The sequence below is a fragment of the Kogia breviceps genome, chromosome 12 (genome assembly GCF_026419965.1).
Source record: "Kogia breviceps isolate mKogBre1 chromosome 12, mKogBre1 haplotype 1, whole genome shotgun sequence".
NCBI classification, from domain to species: Eukaryota; Metazoa; Chordata; class Mammalia; order Artiodactyla; family Physeteridae; genus Kogia; species Kogia breviceps.
Genome location: NC_081321.1, coordinates 82,545,492 through 82,567,084, shown reverse-complemented (window position 1 = coordinate 82,567,084; position 21,593 = coordinate 82,545,492). Strand labels below are relative to the sequence as shown.

The 21,593-nt window shown below is 35.8% G+C and overlaps 1 protein-coding gene across 14 annotated transcripts in view; it reads left to right on the top strand.

The window, feature by feature from the left end:
* Positions 1-21,593, top strand: part of BLTP3B (bridge-like lipid transfer protein family member 3B) — a 92,349-nt gene that overhangs the window by 18,169 nt on the left and 52,587 nt on the right. For 13 of the 14 annotated variants that reach the window (XR_010835881.1, XR_010835880.1, XM_067009957.1 and 10 more), the window contains 2 exons: positions 19,278-19,440; positions 20,805-20,843. Coding sequence is in view for 12 of the 14 variants with exons in the window: in XM_067009957.1 (XP_066866058.1) it covers positions 19,278-19,440; positions 20,805-20,843 (202 nt within the window). In the remaining 2 variants the exon portion in view is untranslated. Of the gene's footprint in view, positions 1-9,015; positions 9,121-15,993; positions 16,102-19,277; positions 19,441-20,804; positions 20,844-21,593 lie in introns of those variants that run through there. The other variant, XM_067009954.1, reaches the window with a different exon arrangement.

Genomic DNA, 21,593 nt, shown 5'->3' with positions numbered 1-21,593 from the left:
GCTCAGCGGCCATGGCTTACGGGCCCAGCCGCCCCGCGGCATGTGGGATCTTCCCGGACCAGGACACGAACCTGTGTCGGCTGCATCGGCAGGCGGATTCTCAACCACTGCGCCACCAGGGAAGCCCAAGAGTTCTTTATATATTGTAGATACAAGTCCTTTTTCAGACATGTTTTGTAAATATTTTCTGCCAGTCTGTGGCTTGTTCTTTAGAAACAGTGTCTTTTAAAATCTGTTTAATATTTATTTATTTATTTATGGCTGCATTGGGTCTTAGTTGAAGCATGCAGGAGATTTTGTTGTGGCATGTGGGCTCTTCATTGCAGTGCATGGGCCTCTCTCTAGTTGTGGTGTGTGGGCTCAGTAGTTGTGGTGTGCAGGCTCTGTAGTTGTGGCGTGCAGGCTTAGTTGCCCCGTGGAATATGGGATATTACTTCTCTGACCAGGGATTGAATCTGCGTCCCCTGCACTGGAAGGCAGATTGTTAACAACTGGACCACCAAAGAAGTCCCAGAAACAGTGTCTTCTGATGCACAGAGTTTTTAATTATGATAAAGTATAACTTATTGATATTTTTCCTTTTTGATTTGTGAATTTCTTGTTGTGTTATAGAAATCTTTGCCAAGCTCAAAGTCACCAAGTTTTTCTTCTGTATTTTCTTACTGAAGTTTTGTAGTTTCTGTTCTTAGGTTTTAGTCTGTGATCCATTTAGAGTTAATTTGTTATTTGTGATGTGAGGTAAGTGTCAAGGTTCTTCTTTTTTTTTTTTTTTTTTTTGTCTTTGCATATGGCTATACAATGCTCTAACACAATTTATTGAAAATGTCATCTTTTTCTCATTGAATTGTTTTTGCACCTTTGTTGAAAATCAGCTAACTATAAACTTGGGTCTATTTCAGGACTCTCTTTTGTTCTGTTGATTATTTGTCTATCTTTACACCAATATCAGACTGTTGATTACTGTAGCTTTTAAATAAGTCTTGAAATTGGTGGTACAGGCCTCCAGCTCGATTAATCTTTGTCACAGTTATTTTGAAATTCCAGGTCTTTTGCATTTTCATATAAATTGTAGAATCAGCCTGTCGTTCCTACCAAAAAGCCTGCTAGAAATTTGCTTCGGAACTATAAATCTGTTGGGAGAATTGACAACAGTACTGTCTTCTGATCTATTACATGTTTTATTTCTCCATTTTATTTTGTCTTGTTTAATTTCTCTCAGCAGTATTTTGCAGTTTTCAGTATGTCTTATACACCCTTTGTCAGATTTATCCCTAAAAATTTCAAACTTGTTATACTAATGTAAACAGTACTTGAAAATTTTCAATTTCCGATTGTTTGCTGCTAGTACATGGAAACACAATCAACACTTTTATTGCAGTAACTTTTTTTTTTTTTTCTTTTTTTTTTTTTTTTGAGGTATGCGGGCCTCTCACTGTTGTGGCCTCTCCTGTTGTGGAGCACAGGCTCCGGACGTGCAGGTTCAGAGGCCATGGCTCACGGGCCTAGCTGCTCCACGGCATGTGGGATCTTCCCGGACTGGGGCACGAACCTGTGTCCTCTGCATCGGCAGGCAGACTCCCAACCACTGTGCCACCAGGGAAGCCCTATCTCAATAACTTTTTTTTTTTTTTTTTTGTGGTATGCGGGCCTCTCACTGTTGTGGCCTCTCCCGTTGCGGGGCACAGGCTCCGGATGCGCAGGCTCAGCGGCCATGGCTCACGGGCCCAGCTGCTCCGCGGCATGTGGGATCTTCCCGGACCGGGGCACGAACCCGTATCCCCTGCATCAGCAGGCGGATTCTCAACCACTGCGCCACCAGGGAAGCCCTCAATAACTTTTTATTGAGATAAACCTTCCATATGCAGCTCAATGATTTTTAAATAAGCTTTTAATTTTAGAATACTTTTAGATTTGTAGAAAAGTTGTAAAGATAGTACAGAGAGTTTTCATACAGCCCATATCCCATCTCCTGTATTATTAACATCTTACATTAGTATGGTACATTTATTGCACTTAATGAATCAATATTTATAAATTATTATTTACTATAGTACATATTTTATTCAAATTTCCTTAGTTTTTTAGCTAATGTCCTTTTTCTGTTCCAGAAACCCATTGTGAATACCACATTATATATAGTCATCATTTCTTTTTAGGCGCCTCTTGAATGTGACAGTTTCTCAGACTTTCCTTGTGTTTGATGACCTTGAGAGTTTTGAGTGGTATTGGTCAGATATTTTGTTCAGTGTCTCTCAAACAGAATTTGTATAATCTTTTTCTCTTAATTTGAATGGGTTTTGGGTTTTTGACAAGAAGACCACAAAGGTAAAGTGACATTTTTATTGTCATATCAAGGGTACATATTATCAGCATGTTTTATCATTTTTTATTCCAGTTTTATTGAGATATAATTGTGTTGAAGTCATACAGCACTGTATAAGTTTAAGGTGTATAGCATAATAATTTGACTTTCATACATCATGAAATGGTTACCACAGTAAGTTTAGTGGATATCCATTATATTACATGCATATAAAATAAAAGAAATGAAAAAAATATTTTTTCTTTGTGATGAGAACTCTTAGGATTTACTCTCTTAACACCTTTCATATATAACATACAACAGTGTTAATTATATTTGTCATGTTGTAAATTGCATTCCTAGTGTTATTTATCTTATAAATGGAGGTTTGTACCTTTTGACTGCGTTCATCCAATTCCCCCTCCCTCCACCCTCTGGTAACCACAAATCTGGTCTCTCTTCTGTGTTTGTTTGTTTTTGAAGTATAATTGACCAACAGCACTATGTTAGTTCCTGTTACACAACATAGTGATTCAATATTTTTATATATTTCAAAATGATCAGCACAATAAGTCTAGTTAACCATCTGTCTCCATGCAATGATATTACATAATTATTGACTATATTCCCCACACTGTATATTTCATACCCATGACTCATTTATTTTGCAAATGGAAGTTTGCACCGCTTAATCTCCCTTACCTATTTTTCTTCTTCCTTACCCCTCTCCCCTCTGGCAACCACCTGTTTATTCTCAGTATCTGTTTTATGGCTGAGTAATTTTCCATTGATGAGCAGGTAGGTTGCTTCCATATCTTGGCTATTATAAATAATGCTGCAATGAACATAGGGGTGCATGTATCTTTTATAATTAGTGTTTCAGTTTCCTTTGGGGTAATACCCAGGAGTGGAATTGCTGGATTGTATGGTAGTTCTGTTTTTAATTTTTTTGAGGAGCCTCCCTACTGTTTTCCATTGCGACTGCACCCATTTACAGTCCCACCAGCAGTGCATGGGGGTTCCCCTTTCTACACATCCTTTCTAATACTTGTTATTTGTGATCTTTCTGATAATAGCCATTCTTACAGGTATTAGGTGATATCTCATTGTGGTTTTGATTTGCACTTCCCTCATAATTAGTGATTTTGAACATCTTTTCAGGTGCCTTCTGGCCATCTGTCTGCCTTCTTTGGGAGAGTATCTATTCAGCTCTTCTGATCGGTTTTTAATTGGTTTTTGTTTTTGTTTTTTGATGTTGAGTTGTATGAGTTCTTTGTTTTCTGTTTTAACCCTTTGTTGGATATATCATTTACAGGTACTGTCTCTTATTCAGTAGGTGGCCTTTTCCTTTTGTTGATAGTTCCCTTCAGGTTGTAAAATCTTTTTAGTTTGATGTAGTCTCATTGTTTATTTTTGCTTTAGTTTCCCTTGCCTGAGGAGACATATCCAAAAAATATTATTAAGACCAATGTCAAAGAGCATACTGCCTATGTTTTCTTATAGAAGTTTTATTTATGGTTTCCTTTCTTACATTTAAGTCTTTATTAATCCATTTTACATTTATTTTTGTGCATGGTGTGAGAAATTAGTACAGTTTGATTCTTTTGCATGCAGCTGTCCAGTTTTACCAACATCATTTATTGAAGAGGCTGTCTTTTCCCCATTGTGTATTCTTGTCTCCTTTGCTGTAGATGAATTGCCCGTGTAAGTGTGGGTTCATTCCTGGACTCTGTTCTGTTCCATTGATCTATGTGTCTGTGTTTGTGCCAATACTGTACTGTTTTGATTACTGTAGCTTTGTAGTGTAGTTTGAAATCAGAGAGTGTGATACCTCCAACTTTGCTCTTCTTTCTTAAGATTGTTTTGGCTATTCGGAGTCTTTTGTGTTTTCTTAAAGATTTTAAAATTATTTATTCTAGTTCTGTGAAAAATGCCATTGGTAATTTGATAGGGATTGCATTGAATTTGTAGATTACCTTGGGTAGTATGGTCATTTCAACAATATTGATTCTTCCAATCCAAGAACACAGTATATCTTTCCATCTGTTTGTGTTGTCTTCAGTTTCGTTCATCATTGTCTTTTAGTTTTCGGAGGACAAATCTTTTGCCTTTTTAGGTAGGTTTATTTCTAAGTATTTTATTCTTTTTTATGTGATGGTAAATGGGATTATTTACTTAATTTCTCTTTCTGATATATGTGTATAGAAATGCAGTAAATTTCTGTATATTATTTTGTATCCTGCAACTTTACTGAATCCATCAATGAGTTCTAGTATTTTTTTCTTGGTGTCTTTAGGATTTTTGTGTGTATAGTATCATGTCATTTGCAAACTGACAGTTGTACTTCTTCCTCTCCAATTTTATTCCTTTTATTTTTTTTTTCACTTGTCTGATTGCTGTGGCTAGGACTTCCAATACTGTGTTGAATAAAAGTGGGGAGAGTGGGCATCCTTGTCTTGTTCCTGATCTTAGAGGAAATACTTTAAGCTTTTCACCATTGAGTATGACGTTAGCTGTGGGTTCGTCATATTTGGCCTTTATTATGTTGAGGTCTGTTCCATCTATACCCACTTTGTTGAGAGTTTTTATCATAGACACATGTTGAATTCTATCAAAAGCTTTTTATCTGTTGCGATGATCATATGATTTTATTCTTTGGTTTGTTAATATGGTTTATCACATTGATTTGTGGATTTTTGAGCCATTCTTGCATCCCTGGGGCAGATCCCACTCAATCATGATGTGTGATACATTTAATGTATTGTTGAATTTGGTTTGCTAATATTTTCTTGAGGATTTTTGCATCTATGTTCATCAGTGATATTGGCCTAGAATTTTCTTTCTTTTTTTTTTTGTGGTATCTTTGTCCGGTTTTTGTATCAGGGTGATGCTGACCTTGTAGAATGAGTTTGAAAGTATATCTTCCTTTGCAGTTTTTTGGAATAATTTGGAGGGATAGGTGTTAACTCTTCTCTAACTGTTTGGTAGAATTCACCTTTGAAGCCCTCTGGTTCTGGACTTCTGTTTGTTGGGAGTTTTAAAAATTACTCAGTTTCACTACTGATAATTGGTCTGTTCATATTTTCTATTTCTTCCTGATTTAGTCTTGGGAGATTGTACATTTCTAGGGATTTGTCCATTTCTTCTAGGTTGTCCATTTTTTGATGTATAGTTGTTTGTAGTGGTCTGTTATGATCTTTTGTATATCTGTGATGTCAGTTGTAACTTCTTTTTTATTTCTGATTTTATTGATTTGGGCCCTCTTTTTTTCCTTGAAGAGTCTGGCTAAAGGTTTATCAATTTTGTTTAAATTGTCAAATAACCAGCTCTTTATTTCATTTATCTTTTCTATTTTTTTGTCTCTATTTCATTTATTTCTGCTCTGATCTTTATAATTTCTTTCCTTCTACTAACTTTGGGTTTTGTTTGTTCTTCTTTTTCTAGTTTCTTTAGGTTGTTTATTTGAGATATTTCTGTTTCCTGAGGTAAGCTTGTATAGCTGTAAACTTCCCTCTTATTACTGCTTTTGCTGAGTCCCATAGGTTTTGTATCATTTTGTTTTCATTTGTCTCCAGGTTTTTTATCAATTTCCTTTTTGACTTCTTCAGTGATTCATTGGTTGTTTAGAACATATTGTTTACCCTCCACGTTTGTGCTTTTTTTTTTCTTGTATTTGATGTTTAGTCTCAGAGCATTGTGGTTAGAAATGATGCTTGATATGTTGTCAGTCTTCTCAAGTTTAATGAACTTGTTTTGTAGTCTATCATGTGATCTGTCCTGAAGAATGTTCTGTGTGCACTTGAAAAGAATGTGCATTCTGCTGCTTTCAGTTGGAATGCTCTCTAAATATCAATCAAGTTCACTTGGTCTAATGTGTCATTTAACAACAGTGTTTCCTTATTGATTTTCTGTTTGGATAGTCTGTCCATTGCTGTAAGTGGGGTGTTAAAGTCCCCTACTATTATTGTGTTACTGTAAATTTCTTCCTCTATGTCTGTTAATATTTGCTTATATATTTAGATTTTCCTATGTTGGGTGCATATATATATTTACAGTTGTTATGTCTTCTACTTGGATTGATCACTATGTAATGTCCTTCTTTGTCTCTTGTTACAGCCTTTGTTTTAAAGTCTATTTTTTCTGGTATAGTTATTGCTACTCTGGCTTTCTTTTGATTTCCATATGCATGGAATACCTTCTTCATCCTCTCACTTTCAGTCTGTATGTGTCTTTAGATCTCTTATGGTTGACATTGACCTTGATTACCTGGCTGATGTAGTGTTTGTCAGGTTATCCACTATAAAATTACTCTCTTCCCCACTTTCATACTGTATGTTTTGGAAGGAAGGAAGTACTATGTGCAGCACACACAAAATGAATGAGGAGTTCTGCAGTTCCCTAAGGTTTGAATATCTTATTAATTTATTTAAAATTTTTCTGTGTGGGAGATTAATCTGTTTTCTCCCAGTTATTTACTTATTCAGTCATGTTTTTTATCTGTGTAGACTCGTGTATATTTATTTTATACTTTGAGTTATAATCCAATAATATTTAATTTATTTTGTTGCCCAGATTTTTCCAGCTTTGTCCATTGGGAGCTCTTTCATATGGCTCTTGTGCCTTTAATTAATTTTATTTTTTATGTTGGTCTTATATCTTGTAACCTCGCTAAACTCATTTATTAGTTCTGGTAGTTTGGTGTTTTTGTTTTTGTTTTTTTAAGATTCATAGGATTTTCTACATAGATGATAATGTCATCTGGGAAATAACACAGTTTTATTTCATTTCTAAACTGGATGCCTTTTATTTTTATTATTTTATTTTATTTTTTTTTGCCTTACTGTGTCAGGTGGAACCTCCAGTACAATGTTGAATAGAAGTGGTGAGAGTAGACATCCTTGCCTTGTCTCTATCTTAGGGGAAAAGCATTTTAGTCTTTCATCATTAAGTATGATCGCAACTGTAGGGTTTTTGTACAAGTCCCTGTAGTTATGGGGAAGTTCTCGTCTGCTCCTAGTTTATTCAGAATTATTTTTCCATGCATGGTGTTAACTTTTGTCCAGTGCTTTTTTATGCCTCTATTGAGATGATGATGTGATTTTACTTTTCATATGGTGAATTACATTAGTTGATTTTTGAATGTTAAACCAACCTTTATTACTGGAATAAATACTTGGTCATGATGTATGTACTTCTTATGTATTGTTTCTTAAACTGTGGGTCATAGCTTGCCTTGTGAAAATAGTGTAGTCGATCACCATTTTGAAAGGAGGAAATAGAATGGAAAATATCAGACTGTATTAAACTATCATTTTGAGAAATTTTTGTTTTGTATGTGTGTACTGTATTGTAAAGTCTATTTCTTGATCTCATATCCAAAATTTTGAAAATAACTAATTCACTTCTTGAGCCTGAAGACAGTGAGGCATAGAGTGGGGCAAGAAGGCAACTAGCCTTAAGAGGAGGTTGCCAGATTAAAGGAGGTACAACTGGGGTAAGAAAATGGTGTTGGGTAAGGCAGAAAGGAAATAGGGGTTTCTTTAGAAAAACCTCATTTGTTTCTTAGTTTTAAGTGGAGGAATCTTTATGGCTGCATGATGAAGCCCATGGTCTGTGAAAGGATGTAATTAGGTGCAGATTAATAACTTAATGTTTTTAACCAAAGGCCTTGGCAGACTATCAGATTTGTGGAACATGTTCTCTCGTACAACTTTACCATATGGTCTTTAGGTATTTTCTCTTCTAGAAATATTGTTTTTAATAAAGGCAAGCTGAAGCTGTTGTTTAGATTTGCTTACATAAAGATTTTGGTTCTTTTTATATCTTTTCATATGCAGTGAGAACATAATCCTTGTAGGGGTGCACAGTCTTGAGATACTAGCTAGTGATTTCAATTACTAGTTCAACGGTTTTAGTTAGGCCCCACTGGAGAGAATGGAACGATGATGGGCTAAGAATCTTTATGCTATCTTTAAGTTCTTAAATGTTGGATTTGTGTTTCTCAGTTCTGCTCCTTTATTGTTTGTCAGTTTGATCCTAAGGTAGTGTTCTAGTTTTAAATTTCTGAAGGAAGAAATCCGATTGAAGAGTCTAATTGCCTTGTCATTCTCTAGATCAAATCAGCTGTAACCAAGGAAGTATATAACATGTCTTAGATATGCACCTTTCCCCTATGTTTATAGCCTTTCTCTGGGAAGACAGAATCAGTGGTAACTGGGTAGGCACTCTGAGAGGTGTTTGTTTATAATAAGTTAATTAAATCAAACAACAATGATATTAATAATCAAACTACACTATTGAAGTAATTTATTTTCTGGATGGTTACAATTAATCCTATTACGTTAAAGCAATGGTTCTTAGCCTTTTCGGTGTCCAAAAACCCCCTTTGACAATAGTATGAAGTATCTTGACCCCCATCCAAGAACTTCAGATTAAGTGTGCCTACTTTAAACTTTTAAATTAAACAATTTAACATGCACTTTAAAATTCCCTGTAAAATCTAGTTTTTCATGGTATAGCATGAAATATCAGAATGAGAATGATTATTTCTAATTACAACTGTTATTTGAGAAAAATATTATCAAGTAGCATAGCTACTTATTCTTTCTTTTTTTTTTTTTTTTTTTTGCCACTTCTTAAGTTTAGAAGAATAGTAGGCATTGATGTGAATCTCTAACAACCTGTACAATAATAGGAACCATAAATACTTTCAGGACAAGGTGAATAATTCAAGAAATGCATATTACCTGATGAAGTTTTAAAAGAATGTCCCAGGCAGGGGCTGTTATCTGAATACAAAGAAGTAATTGTGGAAGAAGGTAAGTAGGTCAGAAAAGGGTTTATAAGCTATGTTCTAAGATTTTTTTTAGCACTAAGATTTTATGATTCTACCCCCAAATACTATAATCTAGAGATGGTTCATTTCACAAATCTGTTGCAGTGCTTTAGCAAATAAAACAACTTTATGATCTTTGTTTTTATGATACAGCTATAAAATGGATCTGATGAAAGTTCAAATAAATCATGACTAAAATTTACAGTAACATCAGATATATAATTTATACCTTTCTGATTTATGATCTACTGTATACTTAGTGATTTATCAAGCCAGAAATCTTTTTTAGAAAATTTTGGTCACTGGTTATGTAATGTCTCTGTGTTGTTCATATTCCTATTTAACCTGCATCTTCATATTAATAATAGGTAACACTCACTGAATTTTCTTTTCTGTTTTTTTTTTTTTAAACAAGTCTGTTTATTAGAAAGGCTCTGGTTTTGGGGGTGGTGGTGTTTGTTTTGTTTTGTTTTTAAACATCAGTGAATTTTCTGTGTTAGAGACAATTCCTGGCATTTTCCATGTTCTAACTCAGTTAATCCTCAAAATAGCCCCATGAGGCAGGTATTATTATTATCACCATTTTACAGATGAGGAAACCGAGCCATAGAGAGGTTATTTATTTTTTGTAATAAAAATTTATTTTGGGCTTCCCTGGTGGTGCAGTGGTTGAGAATCCGTCTGCCAGTGCAGGGAACGTGGGATCAAGCCCTGGTCCAGGAGGATCCCACATGCCGCGGAGTGCCTGGGCCTGGGCTCTGCAACTACTGAGCCTGTGCACTAGAGCCCTCAAGCCACAACTACTGAGCCCAGGTGCCAAAACTACTGAAGCCTGTGCTCCTGGGACCCGTGCTCCGCAGCAGGAGAGGCCACTGCAGTGAGAAGCCTGTGCACTGCGGCAAAGAGCGGCCCCTGCTCGCCGCAACTGGGGAGAGCCCACACGCAGCAACAAGACCCAACACAGCCATAAATAAATAAATAAATAAAAATTTATTTTATTTTATGTTTGGCTGCATTGGGTTTTCACTGCTGCACGCAGGCTTTCTCTAGTTGTGGCAAGTGGGGGCTGCTCTTCGTTGCGGTGCATGGGCTTCTCATTGGGGTGGCTTTTCTTGTTGTGAGCTCTAGGCTCTAGGCACGTGGGCTTCAGTAGTTGTGGCACGCGGGCTCAGTAGTTGTGGCTTGCGGGCTCTAGAGCACAGGCTCAGTAGTTTTGGTGCATGGGCTTAGTTGCTCTGTGGCATGTGGGATCTTCCTGGACCAGGGATCAAACCTGTGTCCCCTGCATTGGCAGGCAGATTCTTAACCGCTGTGCCACCAGGGAAGTCTGAGAGGTTAAGTATTTTTTTTGAGGGGGGGTGTAATTTTTTTTTTAACATCTTTATTGGAGTATAATTGCTTTACATTATTGTGTTAGTTTCTGCTATATAACAAAGTGAATCAGCTATACATATGCATATATCCCCATATCCCTTCCCTCTTGCATCTCCCTCCCACTCTCCCTATCCCACCCCTCTAGGTGGTCACAAAGCACCAAGCTGATCTCCCTGTGCTATGTAGCTGCTTCCCACTAGCTATCTATTTTACATTTGGTAGTGTATATATGTCCATGCCACTCTCTCACTTCATCCCAGCTTACCCTTCCCCCTCCCCGTGTCTTCAAGTCCATTCTTTACGTCTGCGTCTTTATTCCTGTCCTGCCCCTAGGTTCTACAGAACCATTTTTTTTAATTTATTTTTTTTAGATTCCATATATATGTGTTAGCCTGCAGTACTTGTTTTTCTCTTTCTCACTTAACTTCACTCTGTATGACAGACTCTAAGTCCATCCACAAGAGGTTAAGGGTTAAGTGGCATTTTTCTTCTTGCAGAGCTGCGATTCTTGACTTTTCGTGCATTTGTGCTGTGTTCCCTTAAGCAAATTATAAATCTTGATTATGTGGACTGACTTACTTTGTTTTGCCCTAAATTTTACCGTGTACAGTGCTCTGCACATAATTTAGACTCTGATTATGTATTAACTATAAAATGTGTAATCTAAATCAAGCCTTTCCTTTCCATTTGCCTGGAAATTTTATTCCTCTACTTAGCTATTTTGTTGTTATAATGAAAAACCTAGTAAATTTATTTTCATGTATTACATGTAATTAAAGAAGATTTTGGAAAAATGGAAGCCTGTTTGCATGTTTTAAGTTAGCTTTAAAATTGTTACATTGTTAAAATATAGTTAACCAATAAAATATATACATCCACATTTAAAATTTATTTCATATAATACTAATGTTAAAATAAAGAACATGTTTATTTTAAAATAAACCTCTTTACATGCCATAATGTATATAGTAATGGAACATTATTGTGTGTTCTGAATTTTAAAAATAAAAAATTCAGAAAGAATTGTGCCAATTTTATCTTTATTATGTGTTATTAATTTCTTCTGTACAGTTATGACTTTGACATATTCAAGTCAATCAGCTTTCTTTTTTATCCTCATTTTGAGTCTTCAACATGTCTACTTTGGTTTTTTATAGATTTCATGCTTCCATTCTCCTACCCCTATCTCCACCAAATAATTAATTATTTAGAAGTTTAATTCATTGACCTAGATTTCTACCATTTTTTTAAAAGTTTGTTTTAAAATATTTTTATAACTTTTAGAGCTTTAAATGAGTCTTTAGTGAACTGAAGAGGTTTACTTCAGATAATAAATTATTCTCTTTAGGATGAGGCCCAGTATTATAACCCTTCTCAATTATAATATTTAGTAGAATACAATTATCTGGAGATTTCACATGGCAATTTAGTCCAAAGAGCCTATAGCAACACTTGGACAAAGCATAGGTAGACACATAGCTAGTCCATGCCTTAATGTTATTTTGTGGGTTTTCTTCCCTTTGTTTACCTAGTGTACACTTATTGAAAGTGTGCTTTTCCTCTATCAATTAAGTTAACAAATGTGACTGAAAAACCATCTTCCTGTCTCTGTTTTTGGAAGGAACATAATTATATTAATAAATGACTGGGAAATATTTGTGCAAAACTGAAATATATATTAAATGAAAGCCTCATGCATGAATAATAGAAGATAAATAATTTGATATGTCCATGGCCTACCCAGTATAAGAAACCAACTTTCTCATAGCTGTGGATGTGACAGTTACCAATACATCTTCAGCTTCCTCTTTAAAATATTTTAATAGATGAGCAGTATTAATATGTTTTCGAGATTAGCTCCACAGCTCTGCCATTTTAAAGTCCTGTTTGGATAAGCTTGAACTTCTTTGGGCCTTTTTTGGCTGCACCTCTTGTGGGATCTTAGTTCCCCAAGCAGGGATTGATCCTGCATCCTCGGTGGTGAAAGTTCAGAGTCCTAACCACTGGACTACAAGGGAATTCTGAAGCGTGAAATTTTTCTTTTTTTTTTTTTAATATTTATTTATTTATTTGGTTGGTTGCGCTGGGTCTTAGTTGCAGCAGGCAGGCTTCTTAGTAGCGGCTCCAGAGCTCCTTAATTGTGGCTTGCTGGTTCCTTGCACGTGGGCTCCTTAGTTGTGGCATGCAAATTCTTAGTTGTAGCATGCATGTGGGATCTAGTTCCCTGACCAGAGATCGAACCCGGGCCCTCTGCCTGCACTGGGAGCACGGAGTCTTATCCACTGCGCCACCGGGGAAGTCCCTCCAAGCTTGAACTTTTGATATTGCTCCTGTTAAAACTATAATCAATGCCTTCATAATTTAAACTTAGTAAAAAGCAGGTCAGGAGAAAGAGAACTCTTAATTGGATATCTGTTTTGTATCAGATACTTTACATATTATCTTTAATGCTCACTAAAATTTTTTGAGTTGGTATTATTTTCTGCATTTTACAGATGAGGAAATTGAGGCAGAAGGGTGTCACAGTAGGTGGCTAAACTAGAATTCAGATTTGTTTGTCTGACTTTAATTAAGGTCCATGCTCCTTGCACATGTTGTCCCTTTGGTATGAACTAAATTGAAAATATAATTTCTTGTGAATAACATTTTAATCTTTCCATCTTCCACTTTTGCATATTGAAATTCACAGTATATAATTTTGAACCTTGAATTTTCACCAGGCACTATAGTATAACCATTTCTTTATATAATTCTCCACACGTATTGCTTGATATATATGTAGGCATAATGTATCATAATTAAAGGGATTATTATGGACATTTAGGTGCTTTCACTTTTTTCCTTTTGTAAATATCATTGAGATGAACATTCTTGTACCATAGCCCATTAAGATGTTGCCTGATTTCTCCACTAATCACCCCTCCTTGCCCAACACTAAGGATATATGGTCAAATGTTGTATTTATGAGTTAATCAGATTAGTTTTTGTCCATCTGTCCCTCGGTCCTTTCTTCCTATCTTCCCCTTGAATATGGTTACAGTGTTTTTTAATACAATTAGGTTCATTTGTCTCAGGTCACTTTCAGTTTTAGGTATTTCCCCTCTTCACATTCTTTCTTATTTTATTTTTTGCATATATAGAGTATTAGTATGCTTTCCAAAATCAAAACTGTTCAAAGCCAGTCCCTCTTCTTGTGTACTCTATGTGCTGTCTCTAATCAAGGATTTTATTCCATCCATTGTCTATCCATCAGTAGTTTTCTTTTCTCTGCATCATGGTCGTCAACATACAAGCCTGCTGAATTTTCTTTCACCTAAAAAAGGAAAAAACCACAAACGATTTCTCTCCTACCTCACTGGCCCTTCCTTCTTAATTGCCTTTATTGGTTACTTGGCCTCTTAGTGGTCCTTGACCACTAAGTGCTTGAGCCATTTCATTTTTTGCCTCCATCTTGCAATTGTAAATACCATATATAACATTGGTGATTATTAAATTTGTATCTGCAACTACTGAATAAGATTTGAATATCCAGCTACCTAATTGGTATCTCCTCTTGGATATCTAATAAGCATCTCTTAATTAAACTATTCCAAGCCTAAATTCTGATCCTTAATCCCAAGCTTATTTCTCCCTCTGTCTCTTTACCCCAATAAATGGTGGTTCTATCCTTCTGTTTGCTTAGATCAAAAACCTTGGAGCCGTCCTTGACTTCAGTCTGTACTATCAAATCCCATTTTAGGCTTTACCTTCAGAATATGTCTAGAATTGTTCCCTTCTCGCCACTTCCTACTCTTCCATCTTGGTCCAAGGCAACATCTTCTCTTACCTGTCTTATTGTAATAACCTTCTGTCTGGGCTCCCTGCTTCTGTCCATGTCCTTCTTTCATCTATTCTCAATAGAGCGATCCTTTAAAAATCCCTGTTCTTGTCAAAAACCATCTCCAATCACTCTCATTTTTACTCAGAGTAAAAGCCAGAGGGTCCTTAGAGTGGCTTGAAAGGCCTCACATGATCTGGCCCTTGTTATTTCTCTAACCTCATCTCCTTTCATTTTTGCCCTTGTTCATTTCCTCCACTCACAATGGCCTTCTTGCTATTCCTCAGATCTGCCAATCATGTTCCTACCTCAGTTTTTGCCATTAGCTTTTCCTCTGCCTAGAGCATTCTTCCTCCAGATATTTGTATAGCTAGCTCCTTGGCTTTCTTCAGATCTTTGCCCAAATGTCATCTTTTTAATGAGGCTTTTCCTGTCTACTCTTTTAAAAATTAAAAGGTCCTCTGCTTGCACCTCCTATCTTACTTTTGCTTTGTTTTTTCCATAGTTATCAGAATCTGACTTTTTTTCTCAAGAAAGAAATGAAAAATTTTATTCAAGCCAATCTGAAAATTATAACTAGTGAGATAGTCTTTCAGAAAGCTCTGAGGACTGTTCTGCCCATTAGAGGTCAAATCACAGTTATATAAGTTTTTGAGACAAAGGGTTAAACATCAAGGTGACATTGACAGTTTACATAGTTCAGCAAAGTGAGTAGTGGGTCATCATAACCCCTTACATGATTAAGGAGGGAATGCTATCTCCTAAGGAGTTTCCTTGCTGGTGCCAGCAGGAAATTGATATGTGTGTGTGTGTGTGTGTGTGTGTGTGTGTGTGTGTGTGTGTGTGTGTGTGTGTGTGTGTGTGTGTAGACATTCCTGTGTCTTCTTAGGGAATCTAGTTAATATATAACGCACATGCACAATGCACACTAAGGAGAAGGTATAGTGGCTCAACAGCAGAGAAAATTTCACGTTAAATTTTTTTTCCTGCCTTAAAATAATTTTGTTTCATTAGCTGCCTCATTGAGGAGGTAATATTTGAGTAGACTCTAAGGTGGTGAGGGACTTAGCCTTATGGAGGTGGAGATAGTGTTGCAGGCAGTATAGGAGCAGCCAGTGAAAAATTCTAAGGAGGAGAGCTTCCCTGGTATGTTTGGAGAACAGCATGGGGACACTGAGGGTAAGAGGTGAGATTGGAACTGTAAACTAGTATGTTTGTTGGTGGGGGGGGGCTTTTGACCACAGAATTAACCTTATTCATGAAATAAAAGCTATACATTTTCTATTTACACTATAACTAGGTATTATAAGGTCAAGGAAGTCAGTGTTATTCTTTCTTGGACTTTATATTATGAATATCAGAATGAAAAGTGGTTTGAAGCTCTAATTTTTAAACTCAATCAATTGTGCAGAAATCACTTATGAACTGTATGTTAATGATTTGAATCATGTGCCTGAGGTCCCTTTGCCAGAGACTTTTAAATTTAATTGGTAGTGGTGAGGGTGGGAAGGGAGGGGGTTGTGCCTGGGCATTGAGTTTTTTAAGCGCTCCCAGGTGGTTCTATATGCACTACTCTGGTACCTGCATATATAAAAAAGAGACAGCTTTTCTCATTCCGGCTCCAAAGTAGTCTGCTCAGTACGCTTATCATCCTTGCTGCTTCAGCTCACTGCAGTGTCTCATAACTACCTGGAACTCCACAACCACAAATCCCCTCCACAGAAATCTTGGGACTTCTCCTAGCCATGCCATTGGAGGGGAAAGGTAGGACAGGTAAGAGTTCTCCTTTACTGCCCCATTCATAAGTTCCCCACAACACCAAAAAACAAGACTAGGTGTGGGTACCAGATGACTGAAAAGTTTGTGTTACAGAATCACAATGTAAGAGGAAGGGTAAGAGAAGAGGGGAGCAAAATGTTCGCATCAATTGCCTAATAAAAAATTTTAAAAACAAGGCTGCCTAATATTCAGTTTCAAATTTTGGCATTGTTGTGGTAGAAGATACCCTGTCTCCCCCACTCATCTGTTTCATTTATGTGTCTGGCACATTTTTGGCACACAACAAATATTTGTTATATAAATGAATGAATGAATTCAAGCGGGCTGAACACAAAAAGCAACAAGCCTCCAACCCATCCTTTCCTGATCCCTCCAATCTTGTTCCCCAGTGGCAGTCGCATTTACCTCATTGTTACCCTACTAGCTCTAAATTATATATTTATGCTGTTCATTCTAGATGTATCAGTGTTAGATCTTGCATACTCACTTTCTGCTAAGATAGGTAAGGATTTTACTAAATTAACCACTCTGAATTTTCCCGACCTACAATACCTAATAAATTATATCACTACTGTTAGCTTTCCCATTGCTTACATTTGTGAGGTTAAATAATATTCTTAAATTTGTATTTCTTATTTCAACTCTAAGGAGTACCTCTTCACTTTGAATCTGACTTATTATATATTTAACTTATTTCTTAATTCTCTGTGTTCCACCCCCCAGTTAAGCTCCATGAAGGAAGAGATTTTTATCTATTTTGTTTATTGTCACATCCCCAGTGCCTTTTATTTATTTGTTTATTTTAAAAAATTATTTTATTTATTTATTTTTGGCTCCATTGGGTCTTTATTGCTGCGCGCAGGCTTTCTCTAGTTGTGGTGAGCGGGGGCTTACTCTTCGTTGCAGTGCGCTGGCTTCTCTTTGCGGTGGCTTCTCTTGTTGTGGAGCACGGGCTCTAGGCACGTGGGCTCAGTAGCTGTGGCTCGTGGGCTCTAGAGCGCAGGCTCAGTAATTGTGGCGCACGGGCTTAGTTGCTCTGCGGCATGTGGGATCTTCGCGGACCAGGGATCGAACCCATGTCTCCTGCACTGGCAGGTGGATTCTTAACCACTGTGCCACCAGGGAAGCCCACCATGCCTAGTGCCTTTTAAATTATAGGTATCAGTTAAAATTTATTGAATGAATGAATGAATGAATGAATAAAATGGTCAAGGCCTTGTATAATCAGTCCTCTCTTTGTCCTTCCAGAGTTATCTTCTGCTCCCCTGGCTCTTTTGCTACATTCCAGATGCTGATCTTTTTCACTTCCACTTTATACCATGCCCCCTCCTGCCTCAGAACCTTTATATATTTTATTCCCTCTACTTGGAATACGCTTTCTTTCCTGCCCCCTTCTTTTCCTTGACTAGTTAACTTCTATTACTCATCCTTTAGATATCAGCTCAAAAGTCCCTATTTCAAAGAAGATCTGGATTAAGAACCCCTACTGTATTTATTCTTCACCAACTAAACTGAACATTTCAGAAAGGCAAAAACCTTGAGTATACTCCTTACTCCTTGCCAGTGTATGTGTCGGGATAGTGAATCTTCAGTAAGTACTTATTGAATGCTGCCTTCTGCACTAATAATCTGCCTTGAGGCAGTGGCAGGTCATTCCTATATGATTAGAAATGGCAGCCTCTCAGGAAACTTCGTATTATTAAATGAAACATGATTGGTGGTAAGTGTGAAACAACTCAGCATCTTTGGTCAAATATGGGTTAAATATGAACTTTATATTGACAAAGTCAATGTGTTGACATTTTGTGAGAAGATATGAATCCAGATAAGATTTGGCTCAATAAATTCTGGTTTAGAGTCAGTGCAGAAGCATGTGCATATTGATTCTTGTTGATGTGTAGGGCATGTAAATAACCCAGTATATTTTGTTACCTTAATATTTAATATCAAAAAATGGTAGAAGACTGGCTAATAACTCCTTTGTTAGCCAGTAGTTAACTTTTTCAGTAGTTTCACTTTTGAAAAAGTAAGGCTGGGTGAAGTTAGCAATTTTTTATTTTGTAGGGTTGTGTTAAGAATTAATATATACGAAAGTTCTTTAAAGTGCATGTGTAATTTATTGTTATTATTACTAATATCATCATTATTAGTTGTGACATTGGGCAAATAAGTTAGTTTCTCTTTATATTTACTCTTGTAAAAAGTGGGAATAAGGACTTCCCTGGTGGTCTGGCAGTTAAGACTCCCCACTCCCAATGCAGGGGGCCCAGGTATGATCCCTGGTCAGGGAAGTAGATCCCACATGCTGCACCTAAGAGCCCACATACTGCAACTAAAAGATCCCACACAGCGCAACTAAAGATCCCGCATGCAGCAACGAAGATCCCACTTGCCATAACTAAGACCCAGTGCAGCCAAATAAATAAATAAATATATTTTTTTAAAGTGGGAATGAAAATAGTATTGACCCTAATGGGTTATCAGGAAAATTAGTAACACATGCATTCAAAGAGAAGAGCTTGGTATTCAATAAACCCTTGGAAAATGTTCACTGTTATTTTAACTATTATTATTTTCAATCTTTTGAGTTTAAAATCATTATAGAGAATTTGAGTTCTTTAATTAGAATTCAGGGTCCAGTCTCCTATGTGACTTTTGGCACTTTCATTAAGCTCTTGGCATGATGAATGGCAAGTGGTGGCAGCTGCTGCTGCTACTACTTCTAAAGGGCCACCTCATTTCCTTACCTTACTTGTAGATTGGTTAGTAAAATAGGAATATCCACTTCTGTGATATTGTCTGTAGCGAAGTGAACAAATGTTGTAGGGGATGGCTCAAAGCCTTGCATAATTCCTGAAAAATAGTGGATACTAAGTATTCATAAATTTGAAAGACAGTAAGAATTAGAGCTTGGTTGTATCTGGTTATAAGATATTTAAATGTATACCAAAAATACTGTAGACTTTGTGTAAGAGAGCTATGGACAAGGGAGATCAAAACAATAATAACAAAACCACAGTGAAAAACACGGATTAGAGTAGAGCCTATTATTGTGGTTTTGTGTTTCTTAGTGCTGCTATTACATTCTTAATACTCTGTACATTTGCAAGAACAACTCAGGGATACAGTAACTAACACTAAAATAAATGTCAATATATATTCTCTTTCAGATTTACCAAAAATTTATCTCCTGACAAGATAAATCTAAGTACCCTTAAAGGAGAAGGTGAACTGAAGAATTTGGAGTTGGATGAAGAGGTGCTCCAGAATATGTTGGATTTGCCAACATGGCTTGCTATCAACAAAGTTTTTTGTAATAAAGCATCTATTAGGGTGAGACTTTGATATCTGTGCAAGGCATTTTCTGTTTTCATTTTAGTTATTCCATCCCTATCTTTTAAAATAAGTATTTTGTTTTAGGTAATTCTGAAAAGAAACATTTTTATTAACATAATTTTAAAAGACAGATACCTTGTATAAATAATTGCATGAATGTGTGACTTTTGAAGTTAATTGAATACTAATATATATTTATTTATAGGTTTTAATTTTTATTAAAATTTAATATTAATATTTAAATAAAATTGTTGATGCTTTATTAATAAAATAATTTGTTAAATTTGGTACATATTTAAAAATTTTTTCACACGATTTGTTGTCAAAAGGGACAATTTAAATTTGTAGTAAGTAAACACTACTTCAAATGAAGACATAAGGACTGATAAGTTATCTTATTCTGGACATTATACTTTTATTTGGAATTGTCTCTTTTCCTCATTTGTTTTTTATTTTGAGGTTTTTAAAGTTTTCTTTTAATACTATTTCTGCTTATTAAAACTTAAGCTTTCTTATTATCTTTGGCTCTAATCATACATCATATCATTTCCTTCTCTCAAAGATTAGGCTTTGTTTGAGAGCCTACTCAGTAGAAATACTGCATGCTAACTTTTCATAAATTAAAATTGGGCTCCAAAGAAAAGATTGTAGAAAGGTTGCTGTATCCTTTGATGGTAACCTTTAATTTTTGTTCTATCCTCCATAAACCCAAATGTCTACAAAAACATGACATTTTTAGTGCAGGATATATTTGAACATTATTTATTTGACGTTACTTGCATTTAACGTTAATGGTCTTATTTTGGTATTTGTCTTGAATACCTACAAGGAGATTGGTTGGAATTCTAGAATTTAAAAAATTGTTAAATGAACAAAACACTGATTATACTTTGCTGGGAATTCTTCAACTACAAAATTAAAATGTGTTTCCAGAACTGGGGAAAAAAGATATTAAGAGAACCTGAAATTTTTATTTAAAAAGATGACCAAGAAAATAAGGCTAGTAGTCTTTTTTTTGACGCGCAGGCTCAGCGGCCATGGCTCACGGGCCCAGCCGCTCCGCGGCATGTGGGATCTTCCCGGACCGGGGCACGAACCTGTGTCCTCTGCATCGGCAGGCGGACTCTCAACCACTGCGCCACCAGGGAAGCCCTAGTAGTCTTTTTTAATATAAAATAGGTGCAGCTGATTTCAAGAGTATGAATTAATTGCTAAGTTTATTATTTTGCAATTTAAGAAAAAAGTCATCTGATATAATTTGGTATGTCTATCACTGTGTTAAGAGAGCATCTGTGTTGATTACTGTTTTACATTATTTTTTTAATGATTCATTTTAAAGAAAGAAAAATTTTCTTTTCTAGATACCATGGACAAAACTGAAAACACATCCCATCTGTTTGGTAAGTTCTGAATTGCTTCAGAAATAAACACTTACATATGCGTATAATCTAAACTCTACTAATATTAATATTTTGTTTCATAGAAACATAATCTCATGGCTTCTCTGCTAGTTAACTTTCATTCGATTTTGATGGTACTTAGTTTTCTCAGTCCTTAAATGAGAAGTTTGAACTTTAAAATGAGAGGGTCTTCAGAGTTTTTCAGATCTAGAATATTATATTGTAAGTTGGTATATTTTATTGCATTTTAAAACTTTTTATTGATATATTATACTTTATTTATGGGATTCTTCTTTTAATAAAGTTTGGTCCAGACTTTCTGTGTTTCTGCTTTTACTGATCTAATATAATACATTCTTTAATATACTTTACTTTTTAAGGAAAACTGATCACTTGGTCATTTATTGATTCATTCATACCACAAATATTTACTGAGCACCTCCCCTGTGCCCTGATGGAACATATTTTTACAAGGTGACTGACAACGAACAAGTAAACAAAACAAGACAGTTTCAGATAATAAGTGCAATATTAAATAGAGAATGAAGAATGACCGGAGATGTGTTAGTGATGACTACTAAGGACATTTGATCTTCCTTCAAGAAAAAACTTAGACTGAGAAAGAAAGTTTTTTTACTATGAGAATATTTACTTTTTCATATTTCTTGCATTTTTCATTTTTTCATAGTTACACATCTTAAATCTCAGGTTTTAGATTGGTTCTATTTATTTTAATTAGCCCAGGTTTTA